The sequence below is a fragment of the Medicago truncatula genome, chromosome 8 (assembly GCF_003473485.1).
Source record: "Medicago truncatula cultivar Jemalong A17 chromosome 8, MtrunA17r5.0-ANR, whole genome shotgun sequence".
Lineage (NCBI taxonomy): Eukaryota > Viridiplantae > Streptophyta > Magnoliopsida > Fabales > Fabaceae > Medicago > Medicago truncatula.
Genome location: NC_053049.1, coordinates 30849506 through 30862986, shown reverse-complemented (window position 1 = coordinate 30862986; position 13481 = coordinate 30849506). Strand labels below are relative to the sequence as shown.

The 13481-nt window shown below is 30.9% G+C and overlaps 1 protein-coding gene across 2 annotated transcripts; it reads right to left on the bottom strand.

The window, feature by feature from the left end:
- Positions 1-490: 490 nt before the first annotated feature.
- LOC11412406 (uncharacterized) lies at positions 491-8412 on the bottom strand. Of its 2 annotated transcripts, none has more exons than XM_013590618.3 (17): positions 8202-8412; positions 7909-8035; positions 5921-5993; positions 5650-5771; positions 4944-5021; positions 4687-4806; positions 4457-4576; positions 3453-3588; positions 3156-3332; positions 2292-2447; positions 2103-2209; positions 1901-1991; positions 1662-1803; positions 1415-1574; positions 1180-1293; positions 970-1096; positions 491-855 (listed from the first exon to the last, which is right to left on the bottom strand). In XM_013590618.3, exons 2-17 carry the CDS (start codon positions 8022-8024, stop codon positions 613-615), a joined length of 2082 nt encoding a protein of 693 aa, XP_013446072.1. In that variant the 5' UTR covers positions 8025-8035; positions 8202-8412; the 3' UTR covers positions 491-612. The 2 variants fall into 2 exon arrangements, with proteins under 2 accessions (XP_013446072.1, XP_024629293.1); XM_024773525.2 differs by having other exon boundaries at positions 4971-5021; positions 8202-8411.
- Between the last annotated feature and the right edge of the window lie 5069 nt (positions 8413-13481).

Below are 13481 nucleotides of genomic sequence, written 5' to 3'. Positions count from 1 at the left end.
TGTAGTTTATCTTTGTTGCTTTCATTATGCTTGTTGATTTTGCTTCACACTTAGATCTAGGTCTGTTGTTGTTCCTCAAAGCTACTTTGTTTTGACTACTACTTCATTTTACTTCACACATCTAAGTTTACTGATGTGATTTTTAAGTTTGAGATCACAACAATTGACGCCCACCGTGTGAAAAGGGGTAAATTGATCAATTATGTGTCATGGGTTCAAAGCGAGACATCTAAAAGTTTATACGAAGCAATGATTTTCGGCTGTAGGAAGCAATGATTTTAAGCGAGACATCTAAAAGTCCATTAATGTATTCAGATGATCTTCCATTTTCTTGTCCTTGTGATTAGCTTTTGTTGAATTTTTTTTGCAGATTTGGAAATTTAATTTAAGAGTAAAATAAAAACATAAAATATACCTTAAGCAGTTTGAAAACCACAAATTAAAACCTTAGCACCTTGAGTTGTCGAAAAATGTTGACACATAAATAAAATGAAATTTTTTAAATATGTAATTTATTCTATGAATCAATTCTTTCTAAAAACCAATTGAGATGCACAAAGTAAAACTAAATCATATAGTCTATACAAAGTGCCAACAAGAAGTTGAACACAATCAAGTTTTAGACGATGGTCGTTCTAAACGGATATAATCATACATAACTCCTTGAAACGGACTAAGAGCTTTTGATTGTCTCAGATAGACGATGTTCTTTCCTTTCACAAGAAGATCACTAGGCACGTCAATGCTGAACAACCAATGCAATCCATGAATTCCATGTCTTGCTATGGCATTGTCTCCTCCTATGAGCCCTGTCGCAAAGTGCGGTGGATATATGCTAGGATCATTGAACCGTACCTGATAATTTCATTCATATAAAATGTTAGTCCTTAACACAATTTTCAATACATAATTTCGATTTTTGATACCTTAGCACGTGCATTCCCTTAAAATATTATGCGAATGATGTACCTGTAGGTCAGCATCGGCAGCACTAGCCAAGGCCAGTTGCAGTGTGTAGTTTCCACTGATTATGTCTTGTTCATGTTCAAATATAATTTGCCATGTTGTTGGTTCATATGTTTTATTACCTTTGCTTCTGCAAACAACACAATTTAGAGTTAAAATCTATCAAAATTTATAAAATATAGTAGCAATTCTCAACATAAACTTTATTATTACCTTGTAACATGAGCATAAAACCAATCTCTATACTTGTTAACACCGACAGTGTAAATAAGATCATCATTTGGATACATATCAGTGTAACGTTCCCACAACCCATATTGCCTAAACCTGTAAAAAGGTATGATATTCGCAATAAATTAAGTATAAAATTAAGTGTTAAATATATTCGTCGTGTCTTATGTGATCCATTTGAATTTCAATCAATTGAATAGATGAGTTTTGTACTAACTTGTCTCTTCGTTGTGCGGTGTATAATTTGTTCATGAGAGTAGGGTAAGGATCTGGTACATGAAATTCCGAAGCCAAGCGATTTGGAATACCGATTTCCCAAATGGTTGGTCCATTTCTTGGAGGATTATATACAAGATAATTTAAGTTTATGACTCCTCCTACAAGTTCAAACAAGTAATTGTTTAGTTATCCAAGATATAACCAAATTTTGTGCAAAATCTACAAGACTGTAAAAAATATTTTACCTGGTGTAATGGTGATTGTACCATTATACTTGTAATCACCAATGAATCCAGGGACCCAACCGTACAAATTATAGTCACCTGGAACAATATTGTTTATTTTAAAGTATCCCTTGGCGTCAGATCGAGTCCAAAATTGATATCCCTGTGATAAAAATAGTTTATACATCAACTTATTGGAATAAATTTTTCAATGAAAATAGCTTACAACTTATATGAAAAACAGCTTAATTACTACATACCTTGCTTTCTCTTTGCCATGATCCTGCATCTCCAGGCAAAGCTAGACCCACATAAGCATTAGTACCCTGAAATTTCCCTCCTTGCAAGTACCTTTAGAAGCAAGGAAATGAAGGAACATTAAATGGATGTTTATATTGTTTAATCTTATGAAATTAAAGAATATAATGTAGATAGAAGTGTAACAAAGATATTAAAATGTACCAATCTTGGACTAGTAATCTTCCAAATACTGCTCCTCGTTGATTAGGTGGAAAATAATCTTGTGATTTAGGAAAATCATAAGGCCAGCTTTTGACTTCCTTGGATAACTAATTAAATGTTTAAAGAAGTAATTAAAATTATTTGTCATTGAATTAAGAAATTAAACAATGTGGTTGGTGACTATAGTACCTGTTGTACAGCATCTGACCAGAGAGTTGTATTATCATTCTTGCTTGAATCAGTGTTAAGGTAAACAAACACAGGACCAAAAACCTTTTTATAAGTTTCACCTTCTTCAAATGCCATGGTTACTTCCTTTCCAGCATAGTGTGTGCTCACAAACATCTAAGCAAATGATAAAAATGCATATCAAATATTATATATTTTTGACATTTCAACCTAACAGACTAGTCAATTAGGTGGGAGAGGGTTGTGGTTAAAACATTTTTATCTACTTCATGTGAGACTCGTAACATTGCCATATTATTTAAGAGTCGACGTCTGCGACGACTTTCACTTTAAAAACACATATATAAAAAAACAACTTATAGCATATATAAAAGAATTTAACGTTATTTTGTCTTTTGTTATAAAAAATAATTTATACAAGCTTATGCATAAGCACTTATAATTATAAACACTTGTTCAATAAGCTGTAAATAAGTTGTTTATCTAAATAGACTATTATAATGGTACATATATTAGCATTTGTGCACATGTGAGACCGAGATTATCTACCTATAAAACACGGATACGAACACGGATACGAACACGGATACTGAACACGACACGGACACTGACATACCGACACCGTTAATAATATGAATAAATCTCATAATTCAGTGTAATTATATGTGTCGGTGTCATGTCAGTGTCAGACACGTACACATGTCTGATGCCAGGATACGCCTAATCCAAGGAGTTATCTACACTTAATCTCAACCATTATAAATATCTTTGTTTTATAACTAAAAACTAGTTATCAAACAAACTTACAAAACTAGAAACATTCACATACTACACCATGCAATAATAACAAAAGTAGGGACATACCGAGAGAGTGATGGGTCCAACATGAGAAGTAAGATCTTGCTTAATTGGTCCACCATTACGAAATTCATTACTAGGTGTTATCATCCAAAAACCAACAGGTTCATCAGAATCAAAATTAATCCAACCATGAACAGTGTTATCTGTGTTCTCACATGAGTACTGATATTTATCATCCACCTGAACCCAACAAAATTATTTCATTTTCATTCACGTGCATCTTTTAGCCAAAATTAAATTCCATATGCAAAAAAAGTAGAAAAAATCAATTGAAAAAAAAGTGGTACCACTACCACCTACCTCTCCTCTAAATTGTGGATTAATTGGTTTTGTTAATAGAACTGCTTCTTTGTAAGCAAGTACTTGACCTGTGTCTCTATCTCTCATTGTTGGCATGCTTCTTTGCCTTGTATTAGATAATGCCATGTACTTGAACCTGTGCCATTGATTTCTCATTAACCAAACCATTTTTAATACAAAGAAATGTAGTGGAATAATCGAAATCAGTAAACAAGTTTCTCAATGGTCATACAACTTAATAGATGAAATGGAGCAAGTGACGGAAAGATTATCAAAAGAGGCTCAAATTCGTTTCCTACGAGCCGAACGTATAGTAATTTTTAATAGGAATACAGATTCACTAACTTTGAATCTTGGTCCTAGAATGACAATGACGCTATTCCTGAACTGGACCTAAATCACGAATTTTGTGAGTGGTTTTTAAGCTTTTTCCAAAAAAATATGGACGCACTAATTACTTTTTTAGTTTGTAATATAATTTTATAATTTAATTTGCAGATACAGTACGTAAAACATTTTTACGTTTACAACAACCATGTATATAACGTTCAAATTAGTACACGGTTATGAAGCACGGATACTGATGCGAACACTAGATACGATATGGACACTAATGCACCAACACCATTAATAATTTGATAAAATCACGTAATTTATTGTTATTACATGTGTCAGTGTCGTGTTAGTATCAAAAAATCACATAATTTAGTGTTACTGTTGCGACTACTCATTTCACATCAGTACTTGGCAACAGTTATTTGTTCACTCTTCAAAATTTGACACGTTCACATTCACGTGTTGTGTTTCTTTTTATTTTTTTAGCCAAATATATTTTTTAAGTTTTCATTTATTTTAATGAAAACAAGAAAAAAGGAAGTAACTAGGCCTTAAAAGTATCTCCCTCAAAAAAAAAAAAAAAAGGCCTTAAAAGTATTAAATTTTATTTTCTTACATTTTAAAAAGCCCTTAACTAATTGAGTTTGAATGAAAACAGTTTTAGTTACCTATGTTGATTGAGTTTGAAAACATATCTAATTTGATCAACCTCAACTGCTGGCATTCCTTCAGGGCGATCAAATATTGCATATGAATAAAATCCTGAATCACCACTTCTGAAAATGTATCTGCACAAGTTCAAAAAAAATTAAAATAATTAACTTATATATAATTTCTAGCCAAAAAATAAATAAAATTGTCCAAATTAATTTTAACTATAAGAAATTGAATAATCCACCTTTTGTCTATGTTTATAGGGACATCTTTGCCACTCATTGAAGATGTCCATGATCTTAAAAATGAAACCTCCACCATATTCTCATCAGCTGCTATAACCGAAAAGTTTGTTCCTTCGATTCTGCAACATTGCCGTATAGTTATACAAATATCACTACTCTAAAAATAATTGAAACCAACAATTTGTTTTGATTGAGAAGACAAAAAATATTGGAGATTTATTTTTATGGCAATATAAATAAATCTAAAAAGTTATACCTTATTTTTGAAGGAAAAGAGTTATACCTTTGGAAGGTGCTAGGCTTTCCTACTTCATTCCAAACAACGTCGAAGTACCTGAAAATGAGATTAAACATTAAAAAACACGTTATATTCGAGACATTCTTTAAACATTTTAAATTAAGTAAATATTTTTTTAAAATGTTAAAATTTACAATTTTTAATACACTTTATTATACAAACGTTTAAAAAAAAAGATATAATTTAAAGTCTTTAACTGGTGCCCTAGAGACATAGTTAACATTTTTCATATCTTAAATAGATCTTAGTTAACATACACAATTGCGCGCGTAGATATATTTGATTTATCGAAAAATGTTGATATTACATCAAATATTGAATTTAATTTTAAAATAAAAAATTGCATGGGGTAATTATTATTAATATCAGTGACATTAATAATCAATATTATTTTTTTGACAAAAATTAATAATCAATATTTTATAATTTGAAGGACTAACATTGGACCGACCCTTCTTGAACAACTTGAATTTAATTTATATAAATAGTTATTGTAAAAAGAGTTTTCCACATAATTATATGAGCATGAAAAATTATATGTTTTTAACTCATTAAATAATGTATAATAATTCACGTAAAACATTTTTACATGAAATAGTTTTAAACTCATAAATTTCACTATGCAATTCTTTTGTTGTAAGGGATCATAAATATAGGAACATACCCTCTATCATCTTCATCGTTTTCAGATTCAAGAATGTTGTCAATTCCATTATACGATATTGCAATGACGTGCCCCTCGGGTCTTGACAAAGTCACAGAAACAATGCCATTGTCAATAACCAACTGAAAAATATGTAAGTCAAAGAATATTTGTTAAGGTCAAAAACCAAGCACTTGTTTCAGTTCACCAAACAAAGAAACCTAATTAACCAATTTAATTTATTTAATTTTGAATAATTAATTATACTTAACCAAAAGCAAGATAGTTTCACCTGTTGATTGTCTTCTGTATTCAGCTTAACTATAGATGTTGATCCAAAGCTATTGATCTTCTTTGATCCTCCACTATAGATGAAAATAATGTATGGTAAGAAAAAAAAATTATAAAATAAATAAAAATGCAATCATTATTAATAAGAGAATGCGTTTGTTTCAAGTTATATTTATAGATTTCTAAAAAAAACGAAAGAAATATGCCCATGTTTGTGACAATTAATTAAAACACAGTCAAGATTGTATTTAATTTTTAGTTGAAATGTAAATCAAAAGAAATCAATCTTTTCTAGAGTCACATACATAATCAATGTGAGTTATAGCTCTCTCACCAAATACTAGCATATTTTGAGTCAAAAAAAAGGACCATTTTTACACTCATAGATGGAATAGGATTCTAAATAACTATACCAAACCATGTTGATAGATTGCATATTTTTCTTCCTCACCCACTCTAAAAAAGTCATTTTAATGAAATGAGAGGGAGAGATAATGGGAGAGACATAGCAATAAAATTTGCTATCAAAGGTAGGGGGGGTGTCATGAGTATTGTAAAATAAGGCAAGAAAAAAGGCATAGTTCATGGTTAAATTAAGAAATATGTTACAAAAGTTCTTTGTGAACATAAAAAGTAAGCATTTAATTATTTATATATCAGCCACCCCACTTTAGAAAGTAAAATAAATCACATTAACTATTGATAAATTATCAAATTAATGGTTGATGTATATGCATTACAATAAAACAGTCGTGTAAAATATCAACTCTTGGTTAATTCATTTTACTATGTATTTAATTTAGATTTAGATGAGCGACATACACAAGGAAAAAAAAATTAGATGAGCCATACCCAAGCTTTACATAGGAAATTACAATTACTACTAATGGCATAGCATATGAACCGTTAAAAATGAAAATGACATAAATTGAGGTACATAGAGGAAATATTTCACAATTATTATTAGTAAATCATTATTAAAATATTGATCTCTCGTGATACTGAATTTGGTTAGTGTATCTTTGAATTATAATGCATCTTTTAATTGACGTTAATACGGTGACATCTTGATTTTGTTGAAAATCACATTGATTACGAACCACTGAAGAAAAAAATTTAAAATTTAATGCACTAAGTGAGTGTTTGGTCTCACGGTGAATCACCGCAACTTAACAAAAACTACATTTTAAAACTTTAATAAAATCATAATGTCATCGAGATTTTGTGAAATCGATTATGAATCCAAACATATGCAATAAAAGGCTATAATTAGGTAGCTATTTCAATAGAGTTCCTATCAAATATGGGCTGCATGTTAAGACCATGTTGCAAGTAAAATGGATTCAAGAGGAAGGCATGTGAAACTAGTAAGTGTCAGAAAATGCAGGGAAAGGTGTGGATGCAAGAATAAATTCTTTTCACCATAAGAATGGTTAACTTGAAAAATGTCCTTTCATTCCCAACAAGTTTAACAGAAAAAACAATTAACTTAAACATTGAACCAAAGTATGAAGTACATATACGAACACGGACACAGGCCACGACACAATGATACAACTAGTAATTTAAAATTACTGTAATTACAAGTGTTGGTGTCGTGTCTGTGTATTTATCCGACACCGAGACACGCCTAACTGTGCTTCATAGAACAAAACAAAAACACAAACATATAAAGATAATACATTATAAAAGACATGGAATTCTAAAGTTTTCATGTGAGAATCACAAAAGACAAACAAACCGTGACTCTTTTTGTTGTGTTTTGCTTAAACCCTCTCTTTCTCTTTCATTCTAACTCTTTATTTAATAAATAAAAACACTTTTCATGAAAAGAATAAAAACAACAACAAAACAAACATAGAATGTTATCCTTTTTAATGCTCTCATGCTTCTTTTTCCTTTGTTTTCCTTAATGTTTTCTCTGACACATGAAAAGAAAAACACAATATAAAAGCTATAAAGAGGAAGAAGAAGAAGAACAACAAAAACCTTAATGATGTATTCTCAGAACAAGCACAGAGCAAGAAACAAAACTTCATAATCATTCCTAACCACCAAAAGAAGATAACATTATTGTTCTTCTTACTCAACATCTTCATCTTCATCTTCTCTTAACCTACAAAAGTAAAAATTTGAAGCTGCATTTCATCAGAAACATAGTTCAAGGCTAAAATAGAAGAAAATAATTAAAAAAATTAATGCTATTAAACTACCATACCATATATAAATGTAATGATAATTAAAAGAATTTCAACAAGAAAGGAAATAAGACATGGACGAACCTTAGAATATACTAAATGTATTAATTTTCTTCATGGAAAAAACAAAAAACCATAGAAGATGAAAGAATAAAAGACCAAGTGAGATTTTTTTGTTTTCTCCTATGATATGTTTGTTTGTGTGATTCTATTCTATTCTCTCTCTCTTTGTCTTTCTTAATATATTATGTTTGGAACCTTATTATATATTAAAAACGTTCAAACATTTACATAATGGCTAGTTAATGGCTCTTATATATATATGGAATATATAACGGACCTCAATGACCAAGTCTAGTTAGCTTCACTTTCATGTTACAAAATATTTTCAACTTCTCTTTTTCTTTTTTTCTTTCTTTGGTCTAAATGTGTTTGGCAAACCCCTTCCCATCAATTTCAACAATTTCAAGTTAAGGAAGGAAATCTTTCCATTCAAATCAATAAAAGTTAAGGAAAGCTTTCCTTCAACGTAGAACATGGTCCACTTTCTTGACCAAAAAAATAAATAAAGAACATGGTCACTTTTGAATGTCATAAATTTAAATTAATCACTACCCGTTACTCCCTCCATTCCTTTTCTTTTGATGTTTTAGCTCTTGACACAAGTTTTAAGGAGTGATTAAAGTATATAAACATTTGTGCGTTTTTTACTTAAATGTCCTTATTTATCCTTAAATTCACATGCGATAAATCAAAGGTCACAACTACTTTAATAGTTTATTGTGTTTTCCAACAAGGGTAAACTTGAGAAAACAATAATAAATTCACTAAAACATCAAAAGTTTTGGAATATAGTTGAAGTTCTAAAACATCAAAAGAAAAATAATGGAGGGAGTAATTAATTATTTTTTTGGTCAGGTAGTTTAGTGGTTAGAATTCACCTTATAAGGTGAATAAGTGGGGGTGTCCGGGGTTCGAACCTCAGCCCCTGCATATAATAATATCTTGTCCTACCAATTGAGCTATGTTCACGGGACATTTATTTATTTATTTTATCATTGAAAATATAAATAAGAATATTGTTATTATGATTAGCTTATTCGAATATTAAGAATGAAAATTAAGTATGATATTTTTTGACAAATTATGATTAATTGTTATTATAGCACAAATTACGATTAATTCTTCAAGGATACAAATATTACAATAATTGTTCTATGAAAAAAAAACCAGTGCCAGAGAAAAATAAGTGTGAAAGTAAAACTAGTGTTAGCATTTAATGCTAATTGGCCACATTTTCCCGATTCAAAAAATTCACTAGGTTAGGCGCTGTAGAAGAAAATATGAGAAAAAATGTATGACCATAATTAAACAAAAATGTTGACCATAATTTTCCCTTAATAAAACTTTTTGACCGTCCTCTCAAAAAAAAAAAACTTTTTGACCGTCTTGACAAAAAAAAAAACTTTTTGACCGTTAAACAAAACAATCTAGTTAAGTGGTAAATGAGTATCACTACGGACAAATTATCTCCAAAAATCCGAGTTTGATTTCTGAGTGAAACAATTTTTTACAAAATTATTTATATTTCACTACCAAACTTCAGATTACTAGAGTTCATTCTCCCTAAAAATCGGAGAGTTAACATCAAGAAAACATTTTGACCGCTTGAAGAGTTAAAATCAAATTAATTAACTAAACAAAAATGTTGACCACAATTTTCCCCTTAATAAATAAAATATGATTTCGTTAATGAAGTGGTTTATGCCGTTATACCAAAAGGTTGACAAAAGACAGGTGATTTGGTGAAAATTGATATTAAAGTTACTACTTGCCCCCGAAGAACTTCTAGTCTAATAATATTCCTACTACTAAAATGGAGGCATTTGATGTGTACCTAATCCTTAATGGTAGAAAATTCACATGATGTTTAGATTCAATGCATCATCAACTTTTTTATCCTTAAGTTTGATAGTTTAACCTACATAAAACACACATTATATATAACAGATAATTGAGTTTTTTTTTAACCGGATATACTCCGCGCGTAACTGATGAGACTAATCCCGCGAGCATTGTCGCATCAAATAGACGGCAAACTCTCCCTAAGAATTTTAATGTTGCTGCATGCCTAATGCTGGATTCGAACTCATGACTTTGATTAAGCTAAAAGAAACTCGTGTTATCTCATGTAAGCGCTCTTGGATCAAATAATTGAGTTTAAGTGGTTAACAAAAATTTAGTATTTGAGAATTAATCGCTCTTGAAAATTCAAATTCAAATCATAATTTAAAATTATTCTTCAAACTTTGTTTATCACCTAATTCTCGATTGAACTATAGATTAGTGTATATTTTTATATAAACCAAATACTTAAATAGGAAGGAAAAAAAACGTATTTTGTAAGAAAAGACCTACCTAGTACATGTGTGTATACAAGAAGAATCTAAAATGCTTTTGTGGAAGAAAGTTAAGAAGAGCTTTCAAATTTCAGAAACCAAATTGAAAGCTAAGAAAAAGTCTTTGTAAAGCTGAGAAAAATAATTATAGGAACCACTAAGATACAAAGTTGGCAACCAAAACCAATGTTATGTCATTGTATACTCAATATAGAGTCAATAGTGCCCTCAAAGTATATGAATGGTACCAACCACTCCTTTCTAGACACGGTTTACCAACAAAAGCTTCTCCCGTGATACCTTTTCTTGAGGCTACTCATCAATCTGAACCATTACATGAGCTTAAAATAAATTATCTAGGATGAGGACCATTGATATTAAAAATTAGTTAGCAAATAATTGTGCTAATTATTTTATAGCTTGGATAATTTGGTAACATAAAAGTTGTTGAAAGTGTATTTTAAATCTAATTCAATATACAAACTTTTGTCGATGAACAATTTCAAAACATATACACTTTTGGTAGTTTTTTAAAAAAAAAAAAGAATCTATACTTTTGGTAGTTGAACCGTAAGTATTTTGGTGTCATGGGCGAAACAATGCCCTTGACAAAACAATAAATTATCCCTTTAAATATTTCAATATTTTTTCTTGCATTTTTTTTTTTGTAAAATATTCATTTACAATCGAAGTTATCTAAAAATATATTTCGACAAATTTAATCAAAACGAATTAAAAAGAAATATATCTATATAGTACTAACTACTAAGTAAAAATAATAATTTTGGTGCCGCTAAAAAAAATGGTGCCCTGAACCTCCGCCCCTTCCGCCTAACCTCAGGGCCACCCCTGTTGAATGTGTATTATATATGTTTTGTACTAGTCCAAAAGTTTAGTCGGTTATAAATTAAGACTGCTTTTTTATACTATTCTATGAGTTTCTTGCGCATTATATATAGTATGGATTATAAAATTCGAACAACATAAATATCCCATAAAAACCTTCAAATTACTTTGAAATAAATTTTTTTTCACACATTATTAACAAAACAATTTTTTTATAAGGAGGGTGTATATAGATATATTTGTGCTATACGGGGGTGTATATAGCAAATCATGCTAAAATGACCAAAATCATTACCCAGCATCAGCACAGCCCTTTATCATGTCAATGTTTGAAACCTTTTGATGAACTTTGCTATATACACCCCTTAGAAACAAAATATTTATATATACATCCCCGACCTTAATTTATTTTTTGGACCCCCTACCGACATGGGCCCTAGGCCGTGGCACCTCCAGCCTATGCTTAGGACCGGCCCTGCTCACAACGTATGTATCTCTTTATGCTCTATCTTCACTCTATCTTATGTACATACTCGAGTGTCAGAGCACCTCTTACAAATGGTATCAGAGCAGGTTAATACAGATCGTGCCTTGGGTCATTATAAAATTCAATAAAATGCAGTGGGACCATTGGGTTCCGGATATTTATTCTAAATGCCATATCTAGCTGAGCTTGATCAACTCAACCTAGTGTATGACAATTAGAACAAATGTCTGAGAGCTGAATAAGACCTGGGAGGAATGAAGTATACGAAAAAGGGAAGTCAGGGTGTCAAGATTTATAAGAAATCTTGGTATGGAAGTATTCAACGCCTAAAGGTGGTTGGTGATCTGTGAAGATGAAGATTTTTCAGGAATGGATATAAAATGTTATGGGTAAAATAGATTACTTTAACGTCATTGAAAAATACTTTGTATGTGGAAACAAGAGAAGAAAGAGGTTCAAGAATGATAAAGGGATGATCGTAACCTTAGCAAGAGCCGCAATATAAGAAGCATAAGTAAGGTGTAGAAGGAAGAAATAATTCTGAGTGCGAATTTGAGATTGGATGATTAGCAAGAGGAAATTTATTAGACGATTAACGAAATTTATAAGCCCTCAGAAGGAGTATAGGATGTAAAAAAAAGGAAGGACTCAACGCTCAGAACGGACATGATTTTAATGCCTGGGTTGTTAAGTGAATTAATTGAAGATAAGTAAATTATTAAAGAGCAGACGAAGTTAACCTCTCAATGCGATCTTTAAGTCACCAAACCTCTCCAGTACGTTGTGGTTCGGGGACGAACCAAGCGGAGGCTGGTGGGCATGTAACAACCAAAGCTAACGAGGGCAGAGAGTGGTCGTCGGTGCACAAGGCACGACAATTAGCGGCTCCCGACAGCTTCTAGACGAAACGAATCACACCATAATGAGAGGGATCCTGAGGCCGTGCAGGTATGAGACTGCATGATTGAAGGAAGGCTTATAAGAATTGTTTGGTACTACCTACATCAACAAGATGCATCTTCTTTTCGGTAGCTCTTTCCATAACAGCTTCATAGTTAAGCGTGCTTGAATTCAGGGCCGGCCCTAGGCATAGACGGGTGGTGCGACGGCCTAGGGCCCATGCCTGTAGGGGCCCAAATTTTTGTTATTTTTTTTAATTTTTATGGTGGGAGGTGTGGTATAGAAATATTTTTTTATATGGGGTGTGTATAGCAAAGTTAACAGAAAGGCCCCAAATATTGAAATTATGAAGGTTTGGGCTGAAGCCTGTTAATGTTTTTGACCCTTTTTTTCGTGATTTGCTATATATACCCCCGTTTAGCACAAAGATTTTATATCCATCCTCCTTATAAAAAATTTTGGTTGTACTTAATAATGTGTCAAAATATCATCATTGTAGAAATTGGTGATATTTTGTTGGGTCCTTTGTTGCTAAGAATGTGTCTCATTAATATTAAAAATATTGTGATATTTATTATTCAAGAAATTTGAATAATTTTATAACCAAATAAATTATATTTTAGTTGAAAATGAGTTTACTAGAGAAATTAATCTTAATCTTGTTTTTTAAATGTTCAAAAAAATTAAATTATATCAATATAGTAATTTCAACTTTCTTGAATTGATTGAAAA